The sequence below is a fragment of the Sminthopsis crassicaudata genome, chromosome 2, assembly GCF_048593235.1.
Source record: "Sminthopsis crassicaudata isolate SCR6 chromosome 2, ASM4859323v1, whole genome shotgun sequence".
In the NCBI taxonomy this organism is placed as follows: domain Eukaryota; kingdom Metazoa; phylum Chordata; class Mammalia; order Dasyuromorphia; family Dasyuridae; genus Sminthopsis; species Sminthopsis crassicaudata.
Genome location: NC_133618.1, coordinates 19,524,030 through 19,549,287, shown reverse-complemented (window position 1 = coordinate 19,549,287; position 25,258 = coordinate 19,524,030). Strand labels below are relative to the sequence as shown.

At 54.6% G+C, this 25,258-nt stretch overlaps 1 protein-coding gene and 1 long non-coding RNA gene across 3 annotated transcripts; one reads left to right on the top strand and one right to left on the bottom strand.

Moving 5' to 3' along the window:
• Positions 1–3,557: 3,557 nt before the first annotated feature.
• Positions 3,558–23,638, top strand: MOB1A (MOB kinase activator 1A). The gene is made up of 6 exons (XM_074285470.1): positions 3,558–3,772; positions 8,035–8,201; positions 13,923–14,016; positions 16,294–16,427; positions 18,153–18,316; positions 19,370–23,638. Exons 1-6 carry the CDS (start codon positions 3,759–3,761, stop codon positions 19,445–19,447), a joined length of 651 nt encoding a protein of 216 aa, XP_074141571.1. The 5' UTR covers positions 3,558–3,758; the 3' UTR covers positions 19,448–23,638.
• LOC141553982 (uncharacterized) lies at positions 4,564–5,535 on the bottom strand. 2 transcript variants are annotated; one of them, XR_012485745.1, is made up of 3 exons: positions 5,393–5,535; positions 5,111–5,313; positions 4,564–4,796 (listed from the first exon to the last, which is right to left on the bottom strand). It is a non-coding gene; the product is annotated as an uncharacterized LOC141553982 (long non-coding RNA). The 2 variants fall into 2 exon arrangements; XR_012485746.1 differs by having other exon boundaries at positions 4,564–4,786.
• Positions 23,639–25,258: the final 1,620 nt, after the last annotated feature.

Here is a 25,258-nt window from a genome sequence, read left to right as displayed (position 1 = left end):
ATTAAATCTGCCATGATAGACGGACCCATTTTTGGCCTTTTATTTTTACTTATTTGCTCATTCATTCGTTTGTTTATTTCACTAAACTTTTTCCTCTTTCCTGTGACTGGAGCAAAGGGTGGCCAAACTTACTAGGCCTTCTGCCCACCTTCAGGCATCGTCTGCCGGGGTCTCCCAAGCCTCGTTCACCCAAGATCCCCAGTCTATGCTCGTCTCTGGGGCCAGCAAGTCAGCCTGTAAGGTCACTATTCAATGCAGATCCATGAGCATTTATAGAGTTCTGTACCTTCATTTTCTGGAGGGGGCAGATGCTGCGGGTGGGCAGAGGGAGAGTGAATTAGCAGCTGCCCTCAGGGAAGCTGACTCAGGTTGGGGGAGGAAATGCCATTCCTTTGAGGGAGGGAGCCCTCAGGAGCCACCCAGCAAGGCATGCTCTCCCTTCCAGTGACTTAGAGCCAGAGAGTATTCTAGGGCCAGAGAAAGTTTCCTAGGGCCAGAGAAAGTTTCCTAGAGCCAGAGAAAGTTTCCTAGGGCCAGAGAAAGTTTCCTAGAGCCAGAGAAAGTTTCCTAGAGCCAGAGAAAGTTTCCTAGGGCCAGAGAAAGTTTCCTAGAGCCAGAGAAAGTTTCCTAGAGCCAGAGAAAGTTTCCTGGAGCCAGAGAAAGTTTTCTAGGGCCAGAGAAAGTATTCTAGAGTCAGAGAAAGTTTCCTAGAGCCAGAGAAAGTATTCTAGAGATGGAGAAAGTTTCCTGGAGCCAGAGAAAGTTTCCTAGAGACAGAGAAAGTTTCCTGGAGCCAGAGAAAGTATTCTAGAGATGGAGAAAGTTTCCTAGGGCCCGAGAAAGTATTCTAGAGTCAGAGAAAGTTTCCTAGAGCCAGAGAAAGTATTCTAGAGCCAGAGAAAGTTTCCTAGGGCCGGAGAAAGTATTCTAGAGCCAGAGAAAGTTTCCTGGAGCCAGAGAAAGTATTCTAGAGCTGGAGAAAATTTCCTAGGGCCAGATAAAGTATTCTAGAGCCAGAGAAAGTATTCTAGAGTCAGAGAAAGTTTCCTAGGGCCGGAGAAAGTTTCCTAGAGCCAGAGAAAGTTTCCTAGGGCCGGAGAAAGTATTCTAGAGTCAGAGAAAGTTTCCTAGAGCCAGAGAAAGTATTCTAGAGCTGGAGAAAGTTTCCTAGGGCCAGAGAAAGTATTCTAGAGCCAGAGAAAGTATTCTAGAGTCAGAGAAAGTTTCCTAGAGCCAGAGAAAGTATTCTAGAGCTGGAGAAAGTTTCCTAGGACCAGAGAAAGTTTCCTAGGGCCAGAGAAGTATTCTAGAGCCAGAGAAAGTTTCCTGGAGCCAGAGAAAGTTTCCTAGAGCCAGAGAAAGTTTCCTAGGACCAGAGAAAGTTTCCTGGAGCCAGAGAAAGTTTCCTGGAGCCAGAGAAAGTATTCTAGAGCCAGAGAAAGTTTCCTAGGACCAGAGAAAGTTTCCTGGAGCCAGAGAAAGTTTCCTGGAGCCAGAGAAAGTTTCCTAGGACCAGAGAAAGTTTCCTAGGGCCAGAGAAAGTTTCCTAGGGCCAGAGAAAGTTTCCTGAAGCCAGAGAAAGTTTCCTGGAGCCAGAGAAAGTATTCTAGAGCCGGACAAAGTTTGCTAGAGCCCCGGACTCAGGGGTTTGGCTGGGGTCACCAGGGTGGCCAGAGGACTCCAGGTGAAACGACTCATTGATTCCTTAAACACTTCTGCCCGCGGGGACCAGCTCCCGGCCATGGAGGGGACGGCTCTGGCTGCTGAGGGGACCAGCAGGGCCGCGGAGGGCCGCACTACGAAGGCCGGGAAGGCAATTCCTCAATTAGGGCCAGTTAGTAAGAAACAATCATTCGCGTCCGAGTCTGGGAACGGAGGGACTCTCCGGCCTGGAGGGGACAGTGAGCAGGAGCCGCCCCCCGGGGGTCTGTGGGCAGTCCGGGAGCCGGGCCCAGGAGGTGAGCGGGCCGGGTGGGGCCGGCAGAGAGGCCCAATCGGAGGCGGGGGAGGGAGGAGCCCCCACGGGCCTTTGGACCCCACCGAGGTTCCGGGCAGCGTCACGGAGGCCGGGCTCAGGGTCGCTGACCAGCGGCGGTCTCGGACTGGGGGATGCGGGAAGGACCCGAGGCCGCGGGGCGGGAGGCTGGGAGGGAAGGCGACAAGTTGCGGGACGTCGGCGCCAGAGATGCGCTTGGGACGCGGACGTCGGGGCCGGGGGGGGGGGGGGGGGGGGGGGGGGGGGTCCTTGGGACGCGGACGTCGGGGCCGGGGGGGGGGGTCCTTGGGACGCGGACGTCGGGGCGGGGGGGGGGTCCTTGGGACGGGGACGTCGGGGCCGGGGGGGTCCTTGGGACGCGGACGTCGGGGCGGGGGGGGGGTCCTTGGGACGGGGACGTCGGGGCCGGGGGGGTCCTTGGGACGCGGACGTCGGGGCAGGGGGGTCCTTGGGACGCGGACGTCGGGGCCGGGGGGGGGGGGGGTCCTTGGGACGCGGACGTCGGGGCCGGGGGGGTCCTTGGGACGGGGACGTCGGGGCCGGGGGGGGGGGTCCTTGGGATGGGGACGTCGGGGCGGGGGGGGGGTCCTTGGGACGCGGACGTCGGGGCGGGGGGGTCCTTGGGACGGGGACGTCGGGGCCGGGGGGGGGGGTCCTTGGGATGGGGACGTCGGGGCCGGGGGGGTCCTTGGGACGGGGACGTCGGGGCCGGGGGGGGGGGGGTCCTTGGGATGGGGACGTCGGGGCCGGGGGGGTCCTTGGGACGGGGACGTCGGGGCCGGGGGGGGGGTCCTTGGGACGCGGACGTCGGGGCGGGGGGGTCCTTGGGACGGGGACGTCGGGGCGGGGGGGTCCTTGGGACGCGGACGTCGGGGCGGGGGGGTCCTTGGGATGGGGACGTCGGGGCCGGGGGGGGGGTCCTTGGGATGGGGACGTCGGGGCGGGGGGGGGGGGGATCCTTGGGACGGGGACGTCGGGGCCGGGGGGGGGGTCCTTGGGACGCGGACGTCGGGGCGGGGGGGTCCTTGGGACGCGGACGTCGGGGCGGGGGGGTCCTTGGGACGCGGACGTCGGGCGGGGGGGTCCTTGGACGGGGACGTCGGGGCCGGGGGGGGGGGGGGGTCCTTGGGATGGGGACGTCGGGGCCGGGGGTTGGGGGGGGGGGTCCTTGGGACGCGGACGTCGGGGCGGCCCGAGGCCTTCAGGACACGAACAGAAGCCCCTCGTCCGAGGGCTAAGGGCAGGAGGGGCTTTAGAAAAAAGACTCGGGCCGTGGGAGGGGTGCCGTGACCCCGGGGCTCCCGGGTCCTTTACTGGGGAGGAAACTGAGGCCGGGGTCGCTCCTCCCTTAGCTCCTTCCCCTCCACTCCCTCCCCCTGCCCCGCGGTCGTGACCTTGACCCCCATCTGTGCGCCGCCCGCAGGTGCTGAGGGGGAGGGGGGCTGGGGGCGGGTCCCGACCGCGGATTGGCCGCGGCCTCTTTGGGGGCCGGGCGGGGCTCCCGGCCCTTCCTCGTTCCTGTGGCGGACGCGCGAGTTGGGGGGGGGGGGGAGGAAGAGTGCTTCCTCTCGCGAGAGCTGCGCGAGTTCCGCATTTTGGAGCGGGGGACTCGGGTGGGCGGCTCCGGTCGCGCGGCTGGCCGGGGGTCCGTGTTTCTGTCCGTGGGTGCTGCTCGTGGGTCTGGGGGCGCCGCCGCCCCTCCCTCCAGGTCCTCCGGTCTCCGCCCCTCCGGCCGCTCCGAGCCTGGCCCCGCGGGAACGAGATGAGCTTCCTCTTGTGAGTTGGGGGCGGGGCGGGGCGCTCCGGGGGGAGCTGGAGACCCCGGGCCCGGGGGAGGGTCTTGAAAGCCCGTGGGGTGAGGGGTCAGGGCACGGGAGTGGAGAGCCCAGGCGGGGGAGAGACCTGGGGACGGTGGAGACTGGGAGGGCCGGGCCGGGGCCGGGGCCGGGGCTGCAGCCGCGGGGTGACTGCGGGGAGGGGGCCGGCGGGGGCTCGGTCCGGCCCAGCGTGGGGGGCTTTGGGGTCAATCCTAAGGGAAAGCGGGCGAGCCCCGATCGAGGGGTGACTACCAGGACCCTCCCCCCACGCCTATTGTCTCGGCCAGGTCCTCGGGGGGCCATCCATTACCCCGAGGTGACAGGCCGCCGTGGCCGGAGCCTGCTGACCCTCCGCCGGCCTCCTGCACCCCCTCGTGCTTCCCTCAGCCCCCTCCTCTCCCCTCTTCCCCCCTCCTCCCCCCCACCATGTCCGACTCCCTCCCTGGGGAAAGTCCAGTTGCCCTAGAAACCACACTTAGCATCTTCCCACCAGAAACCCCTCCCCCCATTCTCTCCCAGCTTCTCCTCTGTTGGGACACCCTCCGGGCCTGGCCCCTCAGGGCGCTCCGGCCCCACTCATTTATGGAGCCCCAGCTCCTGGTCAGGCCCTGCCAAGCCCTACAGAAAAAGGTGCAAAGGGGCGGCCTCTCTGGGGAGAGCTCCCCGGGCTCCCTCTGGAGTCCCCCCCCCCCCATCACTTTGAGGGCCTCACTTCCCCATCTGCCGGATGCCCCTTCCAGCCCCCGTGACCTCTGAACTTACCTCCTCACCTCCCTGGGCATCAGGAGCTCTGGTCCTCCCCGTTCTTGTCCCAGAGCATAGTGCCCACATATAGTGGGAGCTTAATAAATGCTCGTTTTCTTCCTTCCTTGAATCTCTGCTGGTCTCTGGCTGCGCCACCTGGAGACTGCCACCACTTTGGCCTTGAGTGTCCTTATCTTATCAGGGGGGTTGGAGCAGCTTAAATCTGGAGCTGGGAGGAACTAAAAGTTATTAAATTCAAACCCTTTTGTTTACAGATGAGAAAACTGAGGCCTGAAGAGCATTATGGCTCAGTCAGGGCCCCAGAGCGCAGCCAGGTGGCAGAGTACCCAGAGCTTGAGGGTCCCCAACCCTTAGTAATGGGTGACCCTGGCCAGGCTATTTATTTATTTTTATAGTTTTTATTTACCAATTATATGCATGGGTAGTTTTATAATATTGACAATTGCCAAACCTTTTGTTCCAATTCCCCGCCCCCAGATGGTAGGTTGACCCATACATGTTAAATATTTTAAGTATAAATTAAATAGTGTACAATTAGCCTGTGAAGGAAATCACAAATACCGGCGGACAAAAATCGAGGGACTGGGAATTGTGTAGTGGTTCCTAGTCGTCTCCCAGAGTTCTCCTGCTGGGTCTAACTGCTTCATTCATTACTGCTCTGTTGGAGCTGATTTGGTTCCTCCCCTTGTTGGAGATGCTGGCCAGGCTGTTTAACTGATCTCAGCCTCAGTTTTCCTGTATGAATAATAGTGTAACACCCATTTTACACAGTGGTGAGGAAGCTCCAGTCAAGTAAGACAAACTGCAGTCTAACCTTAGCTGCAGGGATCCAGTCTCCTCCTCTTCCTCTTCTCTCTTATCACCCCCACCGCCCTTCCAGATTCACAGCTCACGGTCTGGAGCCAGCCCTTTAATCTCTCTGGATCTCATTATCCTGTGCTTGCATTACTGAAGCAGTCTCCAAGCTCCGGACCTCTCCGCTGTGGCCACAGTGGCTTTTTAGCTTCCCTGACCAGTAGCTACTTGTTGGTTACTGTTGGCTCAAGTTCAGACTTAACACGGCCTTCAAGGCCCTCCCATCTACTGGCTCCTACCCCTCCCCCCGAGGCTGATCTCCCTCCCTCAGCCACCCACAAGCCAGGCTCCTGTGCTCTTACCCTGCTTGGGCAGCCTCTCCCCCTACCTCTGAGCCCAATCTCTCCTTCCCAGTCTGGCTTCCCGCTGGGCTTCCTTCCATCTCCCCTCCCTGCAACCTCACTTTGAATGTCTCTGGCCCTTGAACTTGAACACAAGCTGCCACTGATCTCCCTGCTTGTTTTTGTCCTTATATCCGCCTCCCTGGCTGGTAAAAGATGTTGCTCCTCTTCCTTGTCTTTGTGAGGTCGCCTCCTCTCCAGGACAGTGACTTGATGACTGTTGGTGTGGGAAAAGAGAGCAGGCTCTAGGAAGAAAGGAGTCAGGAGGTGGTGGGGCCTTCCTGGGCATCCTGCTGGGAGTCACTAAGTTATAAATATTAAGTTAATTTGATGATGGCTAGCTAGAATTTATGTAACATTTAATTGCAAAGCTCTTTACAGATACTTCATTTTCCCTCACAGCAACCTTGGGAGGAAGGTGCTACTGTTACCCTATTTTACAGTTGAGGAAACTGAGGAAAAGATTGTTTTGACCAGGGCCACCTATCCAGTCAACATCAGGCAGGATTTTCAGCTTAGTGCTCTGTGCACTGCCTCACTGAGTTTGAGAAGACTATTATGATTTAACAAGCATTTAATAAGTTTCTATATACAAGGCACTGAGGGCACAAAAATCGAAATGAAACTTTCCCTGACCTCAGGAAGCCTACATTCTTTTTGGGGGGGAGATAGCACTTACCCATGGAATTTCCTCCATAGTAAACTCAGGGTCACAACTCGTGATTGGCTCATTTCTCCTTCCTGATGATGCACTCTCAGGTGTCGCTCTCTGGTCCTCTTCTCCAGCCACACATCTGCTTCTCTGCCCGTCCCAGAGTGTGGGGGAAACTCCTTGAGGGCAGGGGCCATTTTCGTCTTTGTCTCTGGATCCTGCAGTATATGGCATGTAGCCAGCACTGCGTGTCTGTGATTTGAATTGGGGCAGCTCCAGGAGAGAAGGCCTAAGTACATGCAGAGCTTTTCCTCTTCCCCTCCATGGTTCCTTCCCTGCACACAGGGCTCGGGGCCTGCTTCCCTTTTCTGGGAAACCTTTTGGGATTTTTCCAGAAGTTACATCAGTCAGTCCATAAGCATTAATTGTTTAATTTCTCATTTATTTGATTTACTTTTTAATTGTGAACTAGGAAATCACCAGCAGATATTATGGTCATCATTCAGAAAAATCCAAAACTGGAGGTGGGCCGGGATACCTTTAACTTGCTCCCTGTGGTTTGTTCATTTTCGTATTCATTATGCCTAAAGTGGTAGTCACTGCATGACCTCAGTTCTGTCTAAGCCTAACTCTGTGGTCTCTGGAGTTTTTAAATGTTTCACTTCCTCTCTTGCCTTTTTTTTTTTTTTTTTTTTTTTTTTTTTTCTTTTAAACATCACTGTTTCTGCTGTCTTCCTCCTCTCATAAAAGTCTCAACAAAATCTAGTCTGGCAAAATGCTTTTCAAGTCCTTTCCATCTAGGAGCCACAGAAAAGGACGGGAACTAATGGGTGAGGAAAAAAGAAAGCTAAAGAAAAACAGAGCAGGGGGGACAGAGTTGCCTTATTTCTATGTGGTATCAGAGGACCTGGATCCTGGATTCGAATCCTACCTCCACACTTAATAGCTACATATTTTTGAGTAAATCACAACCTTTAGGTGTCTTTTAGGTGTCTCTTTTAGGTGTCTTTAGGTTTCCTCTTTTTTTAAATGAGAGGATCTGACTGAATGGACTTTGATGTCCCTTTGAGCTCTATATTTACAATACTATGGTTTCAAAACAACAACAACAACAGTAGTCAGCACTTATTTAGCAGTTTAAGATTTGCAGAACATTTTATAGATATTATCTCCTTTGCTCTTTACCACAGCCTGAGGCACAGGAAGGAAGGAAGGAGACTAGTATTTTGTTTTTAGAGGCAATTAGAGTTAGGTGATTTGGCCAGAGTCACAGGTAGTAAGTGATTGAGATTGGATTTGGACTCCTGATTCCAGGGCTAGTGCTTTATCCATCTCACCACTTTGCTTCCCCAAGGATACAAATACAGTGTCAATGCTGTAATTGTCCCCATTTTATGGAAGAGGAAAGTGAGGTGGGCAGAGGTAAAGGGACTTGGCCAGGATTACTCCCTAGTTAGCATCTGGAGCTGGATTTGAACACGGGTCTTCCTGACTCCACTCGTGTGTGTGTGTGTGTGTGTGTGTGTGTGTGTGTGTGTGAAGTACTTCCTGTACATGGATACCAGCCTGCAAAGGTATTGACAACATATTCCCCTTTTCCCCCTGCAGTAGCAGCCGGTCCTCCAAGACCTTCAAGCCCAAGAAGAACATTCCAGAAGGCTCCCATCAATATGAGCTCCTCAAGCACGCGGAAGCCACTCTGGGAAGCGGGAACCTGCGGCAGGCCGTCATGCTGCCCGAAGGCGAGGACCTCAACGAGTGGATCGCTGTTAACAGTAAGTCCTTGCTCTCTGTTGGGGACTTATGGAGGAACTTTGGCAATGGGAGCTGTATAGTTTTTTATAAGTATAGACCCATGGGCAGAGGTGAAATTGACCAGGGGTGAAATCAATCAGGGGTGAAATGGCCAGAGATGGGGCAGAGAAATTAACTAGATGTGAAATCAACCGGGTGAAATGTCCAGAGTTAGGGCAAAGGTGAAATTGACCATATGTGAAATCGACCAGGGGTAGGGCAGAAGTGAAATGTCCAGAGGTGGGTCAGAGGTGAAATTCATAAGCCTTGGAACCCTATTGGATTTGGGGGTGGAAAGAGGTGTGAGACACAGTGAAACACTCAGGATGAATCCTGGGTTGGGAGACTGAGGGACAAGAAGGGTGGGGGTGCCCTTCACAGTAAGTGAAGACAGACATGAGGGGTGGTTTAGAGAGAAAGATGAGTTCAGTTTTGGACATAGTAAATTTCACATGTCTCCTGGACGTCCAATTGGAGATGAGAGATCAGAGGTCATCAGAGGCTGGAATGGGATGGGTAGATATGAGAATAGCCTAGAGAACGTCCTGTCCCTCTGGGAGATGGTCATTAAATCCATGGCCACTGATGAGATCCCGAGTAAAGGTGTCTAGAAGGAAGAAAGCGGGCCCAGGGCAGAGCCCTGACGGACACCAGAAGATGTGATCTGTAGGAGGATCCGGGCAGGAGACAGAGAAGAAGTGGTCAGAGAGGGAGGAGGAAACAGGGAATGGAGGGGCTTGAGGGTCCCAAGGAGGAATAACAATAATGGGGAATAAATGAGAGAAAAGTCATTTATCAAGCGCTTAAATTTACCAAAAACTGCTCACTTGAGACAAATAGAAAAGGTGAGACAAATGGCAGGTAAAAGAAGGTTCATCTTCAGGAGTATGGATGGTTCCTGAAAGCCTAACGGGGCAGCAGTGGGATGGCGGCCAAAGCCCCGGGATCCTTGTATCAGCAGAGCTGGGACCCGGAGGTTACAGAGTTGGGACTCCATCACACGAGGAGAAATCGAGTCCGTGTCAAAGCACCTGGATGGGCTGTGGGCACCCGGGGCCCAAAGGAGCCCTTGTCTGGCGAGTCTGTCCCTTTCAGGGGACGCGAGGGAAGGGCTTGGCAGTCCGGGGGGCATCAGTAACGTTGGAAAGCAGATTTCAGCTGGATGATGAAGCTGGAGAAGTGGAGGCAGCAAGTCCAGACAGGATGATTTAGAAAGGAAGGGGAGCTAGCGGACAAAAGCTCGCATGGACAGTTGGGACAGATGGGAAGACAAGGCCCGATTCATTGGCAGCTGGGAAGGAGCCAGCAGGCAGGAGGCGAAGATGAGCGCCATCTGGGGATAATGAGAAGGATGAGCTCCAGGGAGAGCCCCGGAGCGGTCACCTCATCACGAGGGAGACTCCGGAGTGATGGGAGGGGAGAGACAGCCTTCATTTGAGGGCCAGCTCAGAGACAGGGTGCTCAGTGGAGAGGGAGAAGAGCCGAAGAGGATCGGGAGAACAGGAAGGCTCTTGTCTCCAGCAGCGGGGAGAGCAGGAAAGCTCGCCAGGGAAAGGGCCCGACAGAGTTGGGGTGGCAGGAGCTCCTGGGGCCTGGGCCCGATTTCCTCCTGCTCTGCTCAGCCGTGTGTGCATCTCGTCCCCAGCCCGGCCTTCTCGGGCTGTTTTAAGAGTCTGCAGGAATTGTCTGTGGGCAGTGGCAGGGGTCCCGTCTGCCTGTTCCATCCTCTCCGGGAGTGGCCAGGCTGGGTCAGCCTCCAGTCGGCGTAGGGCCTCCACCTTGGAGAGCTTCCCCAGCTTAGGGCCTTCCTCTGCAGCCTTTGCCATTGGCCATCCCTGCACCTCAGAGACCACCTTGCCCACCCCGAGTCTGGCCGACTGCCCATGCCTCCATGTGCCATCTCTGCTCCTGGGCAGAAGCAGCCCCGCCGTCTCTGGGCGTCACTCCTTGGAGCGCCTCTGCTCAAGCGCCTCTTTGTTCAGGGCCCCCGGGACGTCTGGGCCTGCTCTTCGAAGGCTGCCTTGTGTCTGCTTTGCGGACTCAGGGGTGTGTTGTGTGGTGCTCAGATCACACAATACGTGTACATATCCAGGCATGCCCGTGTGCGCGGGGACAGGCCCCTGCGAGTCTGCTTGTGCATGAGCACATGTGCATGCGTCTTTGCTGTGTGTGGACACGTGTGTGATGGCCTGTGTGTCTGAATAGACAGGTGTGCATCCAGGCCCGGGTGCACGTGGGCACTCACACTCACACTCGCTCTCGTGTACAGCCCGGGCCCTCAGTATTTAGATGCCTGTGGATGACTGGTCTCAGTTCTGGATTCCCCCTGCCTACCCCTTGTTTCTGGGGGAAGTGCCCCCGTTCCCCCAGCCCTCTTCCTGTGCCACCCGCTGAGGCTCTGCCCTGTCCTGGTTGCGAGCTGTCTCTGTTTGCTTGGGGGCAGGGCCCAGCTGCCCTCCTGCCTGCGCTCCTGATGCTTGGCGCCGTTCTGGGCATGCGCTAACGCCGGGGAAGTGCTCGTTGGCTGCTGGTCCGATCGCTGTCCTCCCCAGCGGACCAACTTCTGCCACGCTGCCTCTCGTGTTGGCCAGCCCCAGGCCCCTGGGTGGGCTCCAGCACCCCGGCTTTTTCCCTCAGAGAAGGCCCTCCACAAAGGCTGATGGCGGCTCTTACTGACATTCCTATTTTGTAACTGAGTCCCATGGCCGCTGCACAGGAGCTGGGCAGATCCGAGCCCCAGTTTGAGAGACCGCCACTGTGCCAACCTCATGGGGGGAGCCCCTGCTATGTGCTAGGCCTGTGGGCATCCTGGCACCCCCAGCCTGGCAGCGTGATCCTGGGCGGGCTCTGCCTGGGTATGCCCTCATCTGGGGGCTCCAGGACCCCGACACCCCATGGCCCCCTCCCTCTGGCTGTGCCCTCCCAGGCTCATTTTGAGGTCAGTGGGCCCCCTGGCGGCCTTTCCCTGCCCAAAGCCCCAGCCTGCTGAGCCCTGAGCACCGGGACTCTCGGCAGGTCTCCGCTCCCTCCCTTCACTGCTGTTTGTTTGCATCTGCAGAATCTCCTTCCGGACATATCTGGGCCCTCTTGGCCTTCTTAGCGGGGCCAGGAGACCCCCCTTTTTCCTTCCTCTGAACTCTTCCCCCAGAACTCAGACCACAGCTGGCCTTCCTCTGCGCGGTCTCCCCAGCTTCCCGGACCCCCACCCTGAGAGAGAGCTCAGAACTCGTCTCCCAGGAGATGGCCCTGCCCACGGCCCCAGATGCCTCCTTGCCTCGGTGGTCACTGAGTCGCCGTGGGCCTGGAGGAGCTTCTGGTTCCCGGGGCCGTTTTCCTGACTGGCCATTTCTGTATTTCCCAAACATTCCCTCCTTGCAGAGAGCTGTGGCTCAGAGCAATAGTTTTTTGGTTGTTGTTGTTTTTTTTTTTTTTTTTTGAGAAAAAGAGGAAGAGGAAAAAAATCAGCAAAACCAATAGATGTGTCAGAATGACAGGTTTATGGGTTCACATCCGGGCCCCTCCCCCAAGAATGGGGGAGGGGTCACCCCAGCCTGAGTCCTGCTTGGGTTTTAACACTTTGAACACTTGTACATTTTTGTTGTTGCTTGTGTGAGAGTGTGTGTGTCTTCCTTTTTCTATTTCTCCCAGTGTCCCCCTCCTGGTTCCAGGGTTTCCTCCCATGACTCCCCAACCTCTCCACCCCTCCCCCATCCATCCTGCGCCTTTTGGGGGTCCCGCGTTCCAGGCCCGAATCCCCGGCCCTTTGTGGGGGGTACCCCTGAGCCAGCCTCAGGACTCAGAGGTCCCTGGGAGCCTCTGCTTTGGAGGTTTTGTCTGGATTCGCTTCTCCTGCCTTCTCTTGAGTCTAACATGGGGGTCTCTGCCCAGGGAGGCCAGCGCCTCTGACACTAGGTCACAACCAGTCCCTGGGCAGGAGCCCGTCCTGCTGGCAGAAGCTGAGCAGAGAACCCTCTTCTTGGGCCAAGCTGTTGACTGGCTGACTCTCCCCTTCTCTTTGAAGCCCCTTCCCTTTGTGCCTCAGTTTCCCCACCACTTACACTGTCCCTATTTTGCTCAGACCAGCCTCTGGCAGCCTCTTCCCCCAAGAATGAGAGCCACCGTCAGAGCCAGAAGGAACCTAGAAAGGGGTGTCAGGGTCGTGGCTGACCGGAAGGCCCTTGGGGGGAGGGGAGAGGAAAGGCTCCCTGCAGGGACTTGAGCTGAATCCCTGAGGAAGCCAGGTGGCCGAGGCAGGAGGGAGAGAACAAAGGAGAAGGGAGGGGGACAGATGAGAGGGCTGGGTCCCCGGGGTCACAGTGGAGGGGTCAGGTGGGAGGCGGCCAGGAGGGGTACGGGACTGATGAACACGCCTTCTCTGAGACACTTGGGGAAGACTCAGACCTCAGGGGTCCTTGGGAGTCAGCTGCTGCAGTCCCCAATCCCTGCTCTTTGATAAGTCCTGGAGGAAGAGCCCTCCTGTCCTCTGTTCTACTGTCTTCCCCTTCGGGACTGAAGATTTCTTCCTTGTGGGACACTGAGTCATGCTGAGCGACCCCAATGTCATTTCTAATTAAAGTGTTTGTTTTAATGCTGCGATGGAGAGGGGTTAGACATGTCGAGTAGGGAGCCAACCTTTGGTCCTGAAAGCACCGGGCTCAAGGCTTGCCTCGGACACGTGGCAGCCGGGCGACCCAGGCCAGGTCCCCGCACTCTCCCATCAGGGCTCGCCAGGACAAGGAGGTTCTTGTGGCGAAGACACTGCCTGCCCCAGAGAGGGGGTTTCCTCCTCTCTTGTTTGTGCTGGGAGCCCAGGGTGACCTTCCTGAGTCAGCCCCCAGGCCCCTTTGTTTACTCTGCTTTTTGTTTGTTTTGCTGGAAACACATCCTGTGGAGCTGAGCCTTCCCCTTCCCACCACTAACGTTCCTCTTTCCTCCTTCCTTGGGCCTGGGCTTTGTGCTTGGGCACTGGGGGGCCGGGAGCCCCATGAGTTGTTCCCCACACACCCCTCGCCCCATCCCCCTCTTCAGCGGTTCCCTAAATGGTTTGTCATCCAAGGAGGTTCGATTTGTTTTTATTCTGGATATATCTGAATGTACTTGTAAATGTACATAAAACCGTGTATTAGAGCTGAGAGGTCACTGAATCCACCTCCCTCATCCTACAGATTAGGAAACTGAGGCCTGGAACCCTTATAAGACCTGTCACATTCATATTGTCTGCTCATATAGAATGTAAGCCCCTTGAGGGCAGGGATTGCTTCATTTATTTTTGTCACATTTCCAGCATTTAGCAAAGTTTGTGACACACATTAGGTGCTTTATAAGTGCTCATTGATGAAAGGATGGGAGGAGGCAGGGATCTCTGGGAATGGTGATCATGATGGTGACGTTATGAAACCCTCCAGGTTTGTGCAGTGCTTTCTCTGTCAACTTGGCCCCTGGGGTGGAGATCCTGCCTCACATACATACTGACTGCGGGGGCCCTCAGGTGACATGCCCAGGATCAGGCAGTTAGGCCCAGATCTGGGCCAGCTGTCATCCACCCTGCCAGGTGGCCTGACCTGTCACAGCATTGTTATTCCTGTTGGACAGATGAGGAAACTGAGGCCCCAGAACAATTAAGTGAATTGTTCCAAGTTGCTCAGGTGATAATTAGAAGCATGGACACCATTTAATGCAGGACTTTTGTTCTTTCTTCACAGCCGTGGATTTTTTTAACCAGATCAACATGCTCTATGGGACGATCACTGAATTTTGCACAGAAGCAAGCTGCCCAGTGATGTCTGCGGGCCCCAGGTAAGAGGCGCTCCATAGGGCCTGTGATTGTCAGATGACTTACAGACGCATCCCAAGCCTTACCCACAGAGAGCTGGTCCCGTTTGTTCCACCCTCTTTGGGCCTGTGGGCTCAAAAATGTCTGCTTCTCCTTGGCAGCCTCTTAGTGCATTTCATGTACCCACTGATGCCAAGGAAATGTGCCAGGCCCTGGGAACACAGGACAAAATGAGGCCTTCTGGCCTCAGCTTCCATTCTATAGGGGAATCTGCCATGTACAGATGCAAATATATACCCAATAAATAAGGGGAGGGGTGCCTCAAATAGTGTTATCTTCAAGCCAGGCTTTGGAGAAACCTAGGAAATCTAAGGGGGACAAGGGAGCAGAAGATGCTTTCCAGGCATGGGGGACCACCTGTGCAAAGGCATGCTGATGGAGAATGGCAAGAAGGCCATTATGCTGGACCTCCATAGAGTATGTGAAGCAGAAGACCATAGAATGAAGCTGAACAAGTGCAAGGGGTCAGGTTGTGGAGGGCTTCGAATGTCAGACACAGGAGCCTGTTTTTGATCTTGAAGCTCCTGGAGTGACATGATCAGATTTGTGCTTTCAGAAATTCTCTTTGGTGACTGAATCTTTGGAGATGGACTGGAGTGGGGAGAGACTTGGGCAGGCAAATCCCCTAGCAACTAGTGTGATGGTCCAGTAGTGAGGGATTGAAGGTCTGTATCAGTGTGAGATGGAAAAGGGGGAGTATTTGAGAGAGGCTAAAGGAGTGAAATACCAGAGATTGGCCAGAAGTGACAATGACCAGAAATGCCCATGATGTGAAATTGACCAATGATTGGGCAGAGGTGAGATTGACCAGAGATAGGAAAGAGATGAGATTAACCAGAGATGGGGTAGAAGTGACATTGACCAAAGATGCCCTTGATGTGAAATTGACCAGAGATGGGGCAGAGGTGAGACTGACCAGAGATGCCTTTGATGTGAAATTCACCAGAGATGGGGCAGAGGTGAGACTGACCAGAGATGCCTTTGATGTGAAATTCACCAGAGATGGGGCAGAGGTGAGACTGACCAGAGATGCCCTTGTTGTGAAATTGACCAGAGGTGAAATCAATAGGCTTTGGCACCCTCCTGGATAAAGGGGGTGAAAGAGAATGAGTCTAGGATGACTTCAAGGTTGTGAACCTGGGGACTTTGGATGATGGGGAACCTCAGTGGAAATGGGGACAGGAGGAGAGAGAGGTAATGAGTCGTCTTTGGGCTCACTGCAGGCTGGATGTGTCAGGATTCTGCTCCATCATCCTAGTCCCTGAACGCCATTTCTCCATGGGGGCAGGTCTTCCTCTTTCAGCCTTTTTGCTTGACTTTTGACCCCTCTTTGGTGCCGCTCTTGTGGCAAATTTTCTTCAGAGAGACAGCTTCGAGGGGAGTCTGGAGTGACTCAGGTGGCTCTTGGTAGTGAGTTACCTCATTGAGTCAGTCAAAAAGCCCTTCCTCTTCTCTCCCAGAGATGTCCCCATGTATGTGTGCTCTGGGGTGAACAGCCTGCATATGTTCTTATTTTATGTGAAATTTAGTATAAAACTAGACTTTTTTTTTTTTTTTTTTTTTTAAGTTTCTCTGTATAAAAGTGTGAGAGGTGGCCCCAGTGGAGTAGGACTGGAAAACGTGAGCTCAAGTCCTATTGTCAGATACTTAGCCGTTGTGTGACCTGTCACATTTCCCCTCTGAAGCTTCAGTTTCTGCATTTGGAAAATGGGGATAATAAAAGCATCTTCCTCACAGGATGGTTGTGAAAATGAGTGAGCCCCGCAGGGAGGTTTTTTCCTTTTTTTCTTTGTCATCTCAGCACCTAGTACATAGTGAGTGCTTTCTTAATGCTTGTTGTCTGAATGATAGACATGAGAGTCTGTGACTTAAGGCGTCTCAGTGGATCCATGTCCATAAAGGAACTGCATAAAGGAACTGCACATCATTTCTTATATTACCCTTTGCTCCGGGTCCCAGAGGCCTTTGCAGATGGGTCTGGTATAAGAGAATTTTGGGAGGTGGGGAAGGAGGAAAACTGGAATAGCCCAGACTGAATGGAGCCCAGCTGGTCCTCTGTAAACTGTTCTGTTCAAAACTGATTCTGCTTTCAGACGGAAAGGCTCCCTGAGATGGGGACCAACTCGTTATTGAAGGGTCTTCGTATATATAGTAGTTTCATAAATGCTGAATGGCGTTGTCAAATTGACTGGGAAGGAGCAGCTCTCTTGCACCTTCTCACCGAAGCCTCTCTCCTGCAGATATGAGTACCACTGGGCTGACGGCACCAACATCAAGAAGCCAGTTAAATGTTCTGCTCCCAAATATATCGACTACCTGATGACATGGGTCCAGGACCAGCTGGATGATGAGACGCTTTTCCCCTCCAAGATTGGTAAGTAAGAGGGCCCCAGCAGAGCCCAGTGACCTTTTCCAGTGATGGAGAAGAGCCAGTCAGTCTGGCCACTGTGAAATGGTTACAGTCTAGCTAAATATTCAGGGTGAGTCTGGAAGCCAGGGCTGCCTGCTTCCCAGGCCGGAGCTCATTGTGTCCATCTTCATGGCCTCTCTGCGGGTGGATCCTAAGAGCCATGGACAGTTTTTTCCTTCTCCAGCCTAACTTTTCACCCCCTACACAACCCGTTTCCTAGTGGCATCTGCTACGGACGTTCAGCCAGTATGTCTGTAGCTCTTCCTTTGTACCTGGTTGGCTCGGTGTGGGAAAAGACAAAGATGGAGGGGATGGCCTCACCCTGGAGTGGCAGCATGGGGTCTTGGAAGGGGAAGGAGCCCCAGCTTTGAGCCCCTGGCTGTGTTAATAGTTCCCTTAAGACCTTAAATGAGGCAGACCTCAGTTTCCTCAAATGTAAAAAGAGACTTGGTAACCTTGGAGGTCTTTCCAGTTCGTGCCCCATAGAAAACCATTCCTAGCCTGCTCCCATGCCGTGCGCTTCAGTATCCTTTCTTGGCTGCTGGATCTTTGAGCCTAGTGCTTGTAGTAACTGCTTGTTGACGGCCCGCCTGCCTGCTGAGCACATGGGGCCTCTCCCAGTGGGAGATCTTTGAGAAGGGCCTGTTGTAGTGAGTCTGTGGGGAGGCTTGGTCCGGAGTCCCTGGCTGTTTACCCAGGAGCCTCAGCAAGGAGGGAGCGTCAGGCAGACTGTGGATGGTCACTCAGCCTCTGAGGAGCGCCGGGGAAAGCTTTCACCTTGTAGGAACTTCCCGGGACCCCCAGCTACACCCCAGATCTGTGAGGGATAAAGTGGCTGCTGCTCTCCAGAACACTGGTGGTTCCTGCTTTCAAAGTGTCCCCCCTTTTTTTTCCCCCCCTGAGGCTGGGGTTCAGTGACTTGCCCAGGGTCACACATAGGCAGTGTTAAGTGTCTGAGGTCAGATTTGAACTCGGGTCCTCCTGAATTCAGGGCTGGTGCTCCATTGCGCCCTCTAGCTGCCCTGTGTCCCTTTCTTTAAAAAGATTTTTTTGTTGTTTTTTCTTTTTGAAAATATATTAAAAGCTTTTGTTCTTCTTTCCCCTTCCTTCCACCCTTCCGTCCAACGGACTGAAAAAAGGGAGAGAAACAAGCTCAAGGCATTTGCACATGGGTGGTTTGGAAGCGAATGTACCCGAGGTCCCTGCCCCCTCCCCGCCCCCACCAGGACTGGAGAAGGGGGTGCCTCCTTGTCTCCTGGGGCTGCACCAGACCCTGGGGACGGGCGCTTTCCACGGCGCTCTCGCATTCCGGCAACTCCCCCCAGTCTCCCTTATCGCGCTAGCTCAGTGGAATCGGGCTGGCGCCGTGCCCAGCTTAGTGGTAAAAAGTAGGCGCTTAATAAGTGCTTGTTTCTTGAGCCATCATTGACAAGCTCCGTGGCCTCTCGGCTTTTCCATCAGCCGCCTCCCTCCCTCCCTCTCTCCTTGTTCCCCAAACCCTTCACAAAGGAGCTCCCTCCCCACAGTGACAGGGGGCGGGGCGGGGGCGGGGCTGCGTGAATGCACAGCCACGCCCACATGGGTCGGGGTGTGGGGATTGGCCAACCAGGGACAGCCCGGCTCAGCCACGCCCACATGACCGATGGAGCCGCTCTCAGAAGGACAGCCGAGCTTGTCTCTGCCCCCCAGGGGTCCCGTTCCCCAAGAACTTCATGTCGGTGGCCAAGACCATCCTGAAGCGCCTGTTCCGGGTCTACGCGCACATCTACTACCAGCACTTCGACGCCGTGATGCAGCTGCAGGAGGAGGCGCACCTCAACACCTCCTTCAAGCACTTCATCTTCTTCGTGCAGGTGCGGCCCGCTGGGGGAGGGGGGAGCGTGGGGGGAGAGGCGGGGGGGGGGGGGGAGTGAGAGAAGGTGTTATGTGTGGGGGAGGTGGTGGGCGCTTATTTGGAAAGGAGGGATTCGAACTCGGGCCTCTCTCTGCTCCAAAGCCAGCCCCGCCCCCATGCCCACAGGCTGCAGCCAGGCTTTGGATGTGGAGTGGGGGATGGGGGATGGGGCCCGGAACTGGTTGAGAAGGAAGCCCCAGGAGAGGGCGCCTTCTCTGCCTGAGGCTGCTCCCAGGATGCTCTACTTGGGGCCTTAAGCTGCCTTTCAGCACCGCCAGGCTCCACCCCCACCGGGAGGGCAGCAGGAGGCCCTGAGGCAGGCCTCAGCCAGGCGCGGCTCCCCCCCCCCCCACCTGCAGGAGCTTCCTGTGGCCTTCTGACGGGAAGCTCTGACCTGCGGCCCTCTCTGGAGCCCTGGAGGGGGGAGGGGAAGCCCTGGAGTCCGGTCCCACTTCTGGCCCACAGAGCTTGTGGGACCCCCGAGCCCTGGCGCCTCACGGCAGCTCCATGACCCGGGGTCACTCAGCCAGGAATTTCCAAGGCAGGATTCGAACTCAGCTCTCGCTGACTGCAGGCCGTGGTCCCAGCTGCTCTAAGCACCTGAGGATACAGAGAAGAGGCCGGCCTGTTTTGGTGGCGGGAGCCTCCTCCCCAGGACCCCCTCGTGTGTAGATGGTGCTTAATAAGTGCTTGTTCATAAGAAGTTTGAATTGTGAACTAATTTGGTGGCTTGGTCTCCTTTCTCCCCCTTCTTTCCTCCCCTTGGGCCTTCTCCCCTCCTCCCTCCGCCCTTCCTCTCTTCCTCCTCCTCCCCCTCCTCCTCCCCTCTTCTCTCTCCTCCCTTCCCCCTTGCGTCCCCTCTCTCACCCATCTGTCCCCTTTCTCTTCCTTTCTCCTCTCCCTCTCCCACCCCATTTCCCTCCTTTGCCCCTTTCTTCCTCTCCCCCTCTCGCCCCTCGACTTCCTTCTCTCTCCCGCCCCATCTCCCCCCTTTCCCTCTCTGCTCCTCCAGGAGTTCAATCTGATTGACCGTCGGGAGCTGGCCCCTCTTCAGGAGCTGATTGAGAAGCTCGGCTCCAAGGACAGATAGACGCCCCAGCAGGATGACCCCCAGCCTGACCCAGCCCCCAGCCCCACCCCCGATCAGGGGTCGCTTCCCCTTGGTCAGTCTGGGTGCTCACTAGGACCGACCCTCCTTTGTCTCACCTGGAGCCAGACTGGCCAAAGCTTCTGCACCCAGGCTCAGGCGGCTCCTGGAGCCCCCCTGCTCCTTCCTGGGCCCGGGTGGCCCCCAGAGCCCTCCTTCCTTCCCGGGCCTGGGCCCGCCTGGGTACTTCACCGCAGCCATTTCTTCTCAGTTCCCCGCTGCTCCGTTGTTCCCCAGGGGGTCCAGGGACCTTCGCGGGTTTTTCTTTTTAAGCAGAATTCCGATCCCGACCAGCCCCCGTTCCCCTTTCTTCTGTTGCTTTTTACAGTATTGGAAATGCTGAGAAGGTGGGCTGGGATCTGAGACTTGCCGCCCAGCCTCAGGAGACTTAGAGCACCTTGCCCAGGGCTCGGTCTTTCAGGTGCCCGAGGGACTCCTGGTCTCTTTAAAAAGTCTAAAGACAGAAGGGTGGCTTGATGGTTCTGCTAGATCTTCTCAAAGTGCAGGGGCACTTTTTTGGGGGTGGGGGGAAGAGGGTCTGTATTTTTGCGGGCATGGGAGAGGCCGCCCTCCTGGGCCAGCTCACGGCGTGGGCCTCCCAAAAACCAAAGGAAATGCTATCCAAGGCAGGACTTGGATTTCCTCCCCCAGGGAGGGAGCTTGGTGCTTTTCTTGTTTTCCCCTAAATGATTCCTAACAGGATTTCCAAATACAGACGCGAGGGTGCGCAAGGGCCGATTCCCTGATGCTTGGGAGCATTGGGGGGTCATTTGTGTTTGCAAAGCAGAGGTGCTTCGTGTGCAGACCCGGCCCCAAAGCCGCCCTCGCTCGGGCCGTTTTGTTTTTTCATTCTCCACAACGTTAGAAGTGTCGGACGGGGAGAGAACCTCTCATGGTGCGTTTAGTTCTGCGCGGACTCTTGTGCAAGTGTCCTCGGGTGTGTTCTGGTGTTTTTCTCATGCACTTTGAACCTTAACTGCCTTAAGGAGGCCATTAGCATAGGCTGGAAAGGCCGGGACGGGGACTCCGGGGAGCCTGGGCCTACGTGGGACAGAAGCATTTCCTTTCATGACCAGTGTATTTTTGTATCCCATCGCGCTGGGCAAACGTATTGTTTCTTTGGGGGGAAATGTCTTTTCTAGTTGGTTCCTAAGAGAGGAAATGACCTTGGCTTATGAGAAAAGCCCTGGCTTTGGAGCTCTTGGCAGGGCTCAGACGACAGACACCCCTCTGACAGGGCCGGCCCGTGTGACCTCAGGCACATCGTCGGATTTGGTGACCTCATTTGGCCCATCTGTAAAATGGGGGTTGGGCTGGACGGCTTTCCTTCAGCTCCTCTGATCCGCTGCTTCCTCTGGGCCTGTTCGGCTTTAAGCGTGTTTCAAGGCGGAGGCCAGGGGTTGGACCGGCCTCCTTGATCGGCCTCCCCTCAGCAGACGGGCCCTGGGTTTGGAGAGGCCCCTGGATGGCAGGCGCCAAAAGCGAGAAAGAAATGGCTCCTGGTCGTTCGCTTGGTTGGGCCCCACCACTTGTTTGTGCCACTCAGTGGAACCGACCCTGGGCCTGGACCCACTTAGAAAAACTTGGCTAAGGCTCACGGACAAACCGTGCACCTTGACCAAAGCCGGTTGGGAAGGCCCGCCATCTGCCAGGAGATCAGAGACCCTCCCCCCATCCTCACCAGGTCTTGCCAAGGGATGCGCCCCTGGTTCTGGTTCTTGGCGCGTTTCCCGCCCTGGTGCCACAGACCCCCTGGGAGCCCTCTCTTCCCTCTGTGCGGGGATCTCACCGTTGTTCAGTCATCCCTCTCGTAGAGTCTTCTGGGACTGGGTTGACTGAATCCTGAATGTGAACTTTAAAAACACATTGTAAATCCCACCAATGTGGAAGCCCAAGGATCTGGGTCGGCGAGTCTTTCTCGCTCTTCCTGCCTCTGTCACTGCAGGGGGGCTCTGCAGGTGAGGAGGGGGCAGACAGTCTGACCAAACAGGCCCAGAGCAAGGGGAAGGAGGGCCCAGGGGCTCAGACTCCAGCTCTGTGAGGGAGGAGTGGACCATCCACTGCTGCCTTGGTTTCCCCCTTTCTAGTTTTACATTAAATACATAGGAAATCCCCACCTCCCCAGGGGGCCAACAGTGTGGCTGAGCTCACTGACCCCTTAGCCTTCAATCCAGGCGGGCCTCTGTGGATCAGAGGTCCAGAAGGGCCCTTCTCTTAATCCAGAGATGCCCTGCTTTTTATAGATGAGAAAAGAAAGGTGACGGATGTGCCCGAGGTCACACAACAGAACAACCCGGGGCTCCGGGACCAGCCCAGAAACAAGCCGGGCTCTGGCCTGGCCCAGGACTCTGAGCCCGAGTCACAATTCTCCCCGGTGCTAATCTTCCAGTTTCACGTCGGGGCCAGAGCTGGGGCCGCGGACCTGGCTGGGGGCCGCGAACTTGGCATTTTTGTCTGTTTCAGTTGCTTTACTGCTGCCTTTAATCCTACATATTTTATGCATTTAGGTCCATGTTATAGAGAAGGGGTCCTTGATAGAAGGCATTAGGAACCCTCTTATCTGACGGTTGAGGTCAGTTCCCAAGCCAGCCTGTAGGGGTCATGCCTAATGTTGGGCAGTGAAGGAAAAGGGGAGCCTGGCTCCTCTGCCCAAGGATGCCGGGTGTGAAAGAGGTGCACTCTCCTGCCTTTGTCTCCCTCTCTTATTCTTAATGTCACTCTTCCCCAGGCCCTCCACTGCATCTCTCCTTTCTCCCCCCCACCCCTTTTCCAGCCAGGGGCAGCCACCTACCCAAGTCAGTCTGACTCAGAGTTGTTGGGACTGCTCCCGCAGTTTCTGTCTTCCTCCCCTGTCCAATCCAGGACCCCATAATCCACCAGCGGTCTTCTAGTGGGAAGAATGGCCAGCTCTTCATGTGTGGATCATTCATAAATGCTGCATTTATTGGTGAGGGCTCGCCAAAGTCTGTGGGATGGAAGAACCTGTCTGAAAAGTTACTAAGGGCTTGGAAAATTATTCTATTAAAATACACAACAAGTCCTTTGTGAGTGAAAGCCTGTAACAGGATTGTAACGAGAACCAACAACCTTGCAGACGTTCAGCCGTGGAAAGTGCTTTGAGATAGTGAACGGGGTCCCTTTAGTGGAAAGGTTGTAGGGACAGGTGAAAGCAGATGGCCTCCTTTGTCCCTTTCTTACTCTTATAATATGATTTTGGATGAAGACTGAAAGTCTTTGAGTAGATTCAACTGGAATTAAAAGACAGTTTAATCTAATCTGTCATCCTCCCTCCCTCCCTCCCTCCCTTCCTTCATCCCTCCCTCCCTCCCTCCCTCCCTCTTTTTCTGATGCAGGATTGGCCCAGATTTCCTAAGATAAAAAGGTTCCAATCCTTTCTCCAGATGCCTAGTAGGTTTCTCAGCCCTACCTGGAAACCTGTTTGTTCTTATTGTAGAGAAGATTTCCTGTTGGGTGATGGTCAGACTGGATGGCCCCAAGGCCCCGTTCATCTGGAAGATTTTGTGATCTCATCCACCATACTCATTTTACACAGACAGGAATCAAGGCTAGAGTGACCTGAGAGCCCCGCACCTTCTTCTCTAGTGTCTTTTCAGTGGATGGATTTGCTTTTAGCCTCCTAACAAAAGCAGAGCAGGTCACATTTTTTCTATCTTTGTTTTTATCAGGACAGCCTCTGGGGAGAAGGGTATGAATTAGAACAGAAGCTTCCATGGGATGAAATCTCATCATTTTGATTTCCAGGAAATTCTGTAGCCAATGGTGTGTGCCAGGGCTAATCAGGTTGGAGACATTGCACCCAAGATGCTCTTGGGCTCTTTTCTGTTAATACCAAATTCTCTTCCTGGAGAGTGCTCTGTGAGTGAGAACTGGTGGTGGCCAGTGGAATATGCAGCCCATTATAACCACTCTTACAGATAAACCGCCGCTTTTGGAAGTAGTCTGCCTAAGTTAACCTTGGTTATGGCCCAGAAAGTTTTTATAATGTTTTTTACATCAATTCCAGAAGCTTTAGTGACTTTTTCCTTCAGTAAGTTTCTTCAACTTTTTAAAAGAGTGTTTTGTATCAACTTTTGTAACTTTATTTTCACTAGAATAAAGCATGTGGAAAGAAAACGATGACTTGATCTCATTTCTAGTGTGTGGGGAAACAGTAGATTCTCAAAGCTGTGACTGAGAACAATCTCGATTTCTTTGTGTCCCGGTGTGTTTGGGGGGTCACAAAACCTGCCAGCCAACAGCACCCAGTCTGACCGGATCTCCCAGCTGGAAACGCCCTCGGGTGTGCGCCCATGGATGCACTCGTCCAACCTGTGGAACCAGCAGATCCAGTCCGGGCCAGCGAACCACCAGATCCAGTCCGGGCCAGCGGAACCAGCAGATTCAATCCTTACCATGGATACTCCATTGTGTTTATTCCTCTCCCTATGAAGCTGTATTCTCGGTCTGTGCCACCAGAGGGAGCCCACACATGAATAGTGGAAGTGTTTGTCCAATTGATGAAGAGGCTGAATTGATGGTCCCTAAGTGAACCAAGGATGCAGTTCAGTGACAGGACTAGACAGAACATCCTACTTGCAAGGCCGTTTGTCACCTCAGGAGCCCGAGCCACAAACGCAGCCCTTGGGAAATTCGTTCTTGACCACAGCTGACCCCGGGATGTCCTCTGTGGGGTTTCTTGGTAGCAGCCTAACTGGTCTCTCGGGAGCAGGGTCCGTAATGGGTCCGACACTTGAGGGAGAGCAGCGTCAGCTCCCAGAGGGAGACGTAAAAGTCTTGCGGGCGATTTTGTGGTCAAGATGAAACAGAGGAGGTCTGAAGGTTCTGGTGAAGGAAAACACGGATGGGCAGAATATTGGCGGTGACAGGAAAAAGAGCCCAACCGTGTTCTCTTTGGCACTCAAGGACTGGCAGCTGAGAGAGAACGTGAAAATTTAAAATGAGTTTTGAGTTGAGGACAGGGAAGCAGTACAGCTGGAAGAGTACATTATTTAGTCAAAGCATACAGGTTCAAATCCTTTCTGCCACTTAGTAAAAATATGTTTTGGGACAAGTCGCTCAAGCCTAACCCTCAATTTCCTCATCTGTAAAGTAAAGGGGTTGGACCGGATGGCTTCTGAAATTCTCTTCTTGATCTAAATCTACATTCCTATTCAGGAGGACCTGGGTTCAAATCTGGTCTCAGACACTTAACACTTCCTAGCTGTGTGACCCTGGGCAGGTCACTTAACCCCAGCCTCAAAAAAAAAAAAAAAGAAAGAAAAAGAAATCTACATTCCTGTGGTCAAATAAGTAAAAATCAAATGTATTCAAAGCAATTTCAGGCCCTAACAATAAGGCCTCATGTAGGAAGAAGCACCCAGGCTAGTTCAAGTGGATCTGGGGTCCCAAGAGAGTGGTGTGGACAAAGGGAGAACATTTGGCGAGAAAGGAGGTGATGGAATATGTGTAGAACTCCACAAGTTGCTGGTTGATTGGGACAAGAATGCAGAATGTGTGAGGGGGAGGGACAAAAATCTGCTAACATAGGTCTGGAACTAGATTACTTCGGAATCTGAATGCCAGAGACCGTACTTGCTGTAGTAATACCAAGGAGGAAAATGCCTTTCACGCTGGGTTCGTGCATTAAAATTTTATCAAGGAGGTAAGATTCTGCCCAGGTCTGAGCATCATATTTTAGTAGACATTAATTAGCTGAAGAGTTGCCAAGATAGTGAGGACCAGAAGCATCACTTT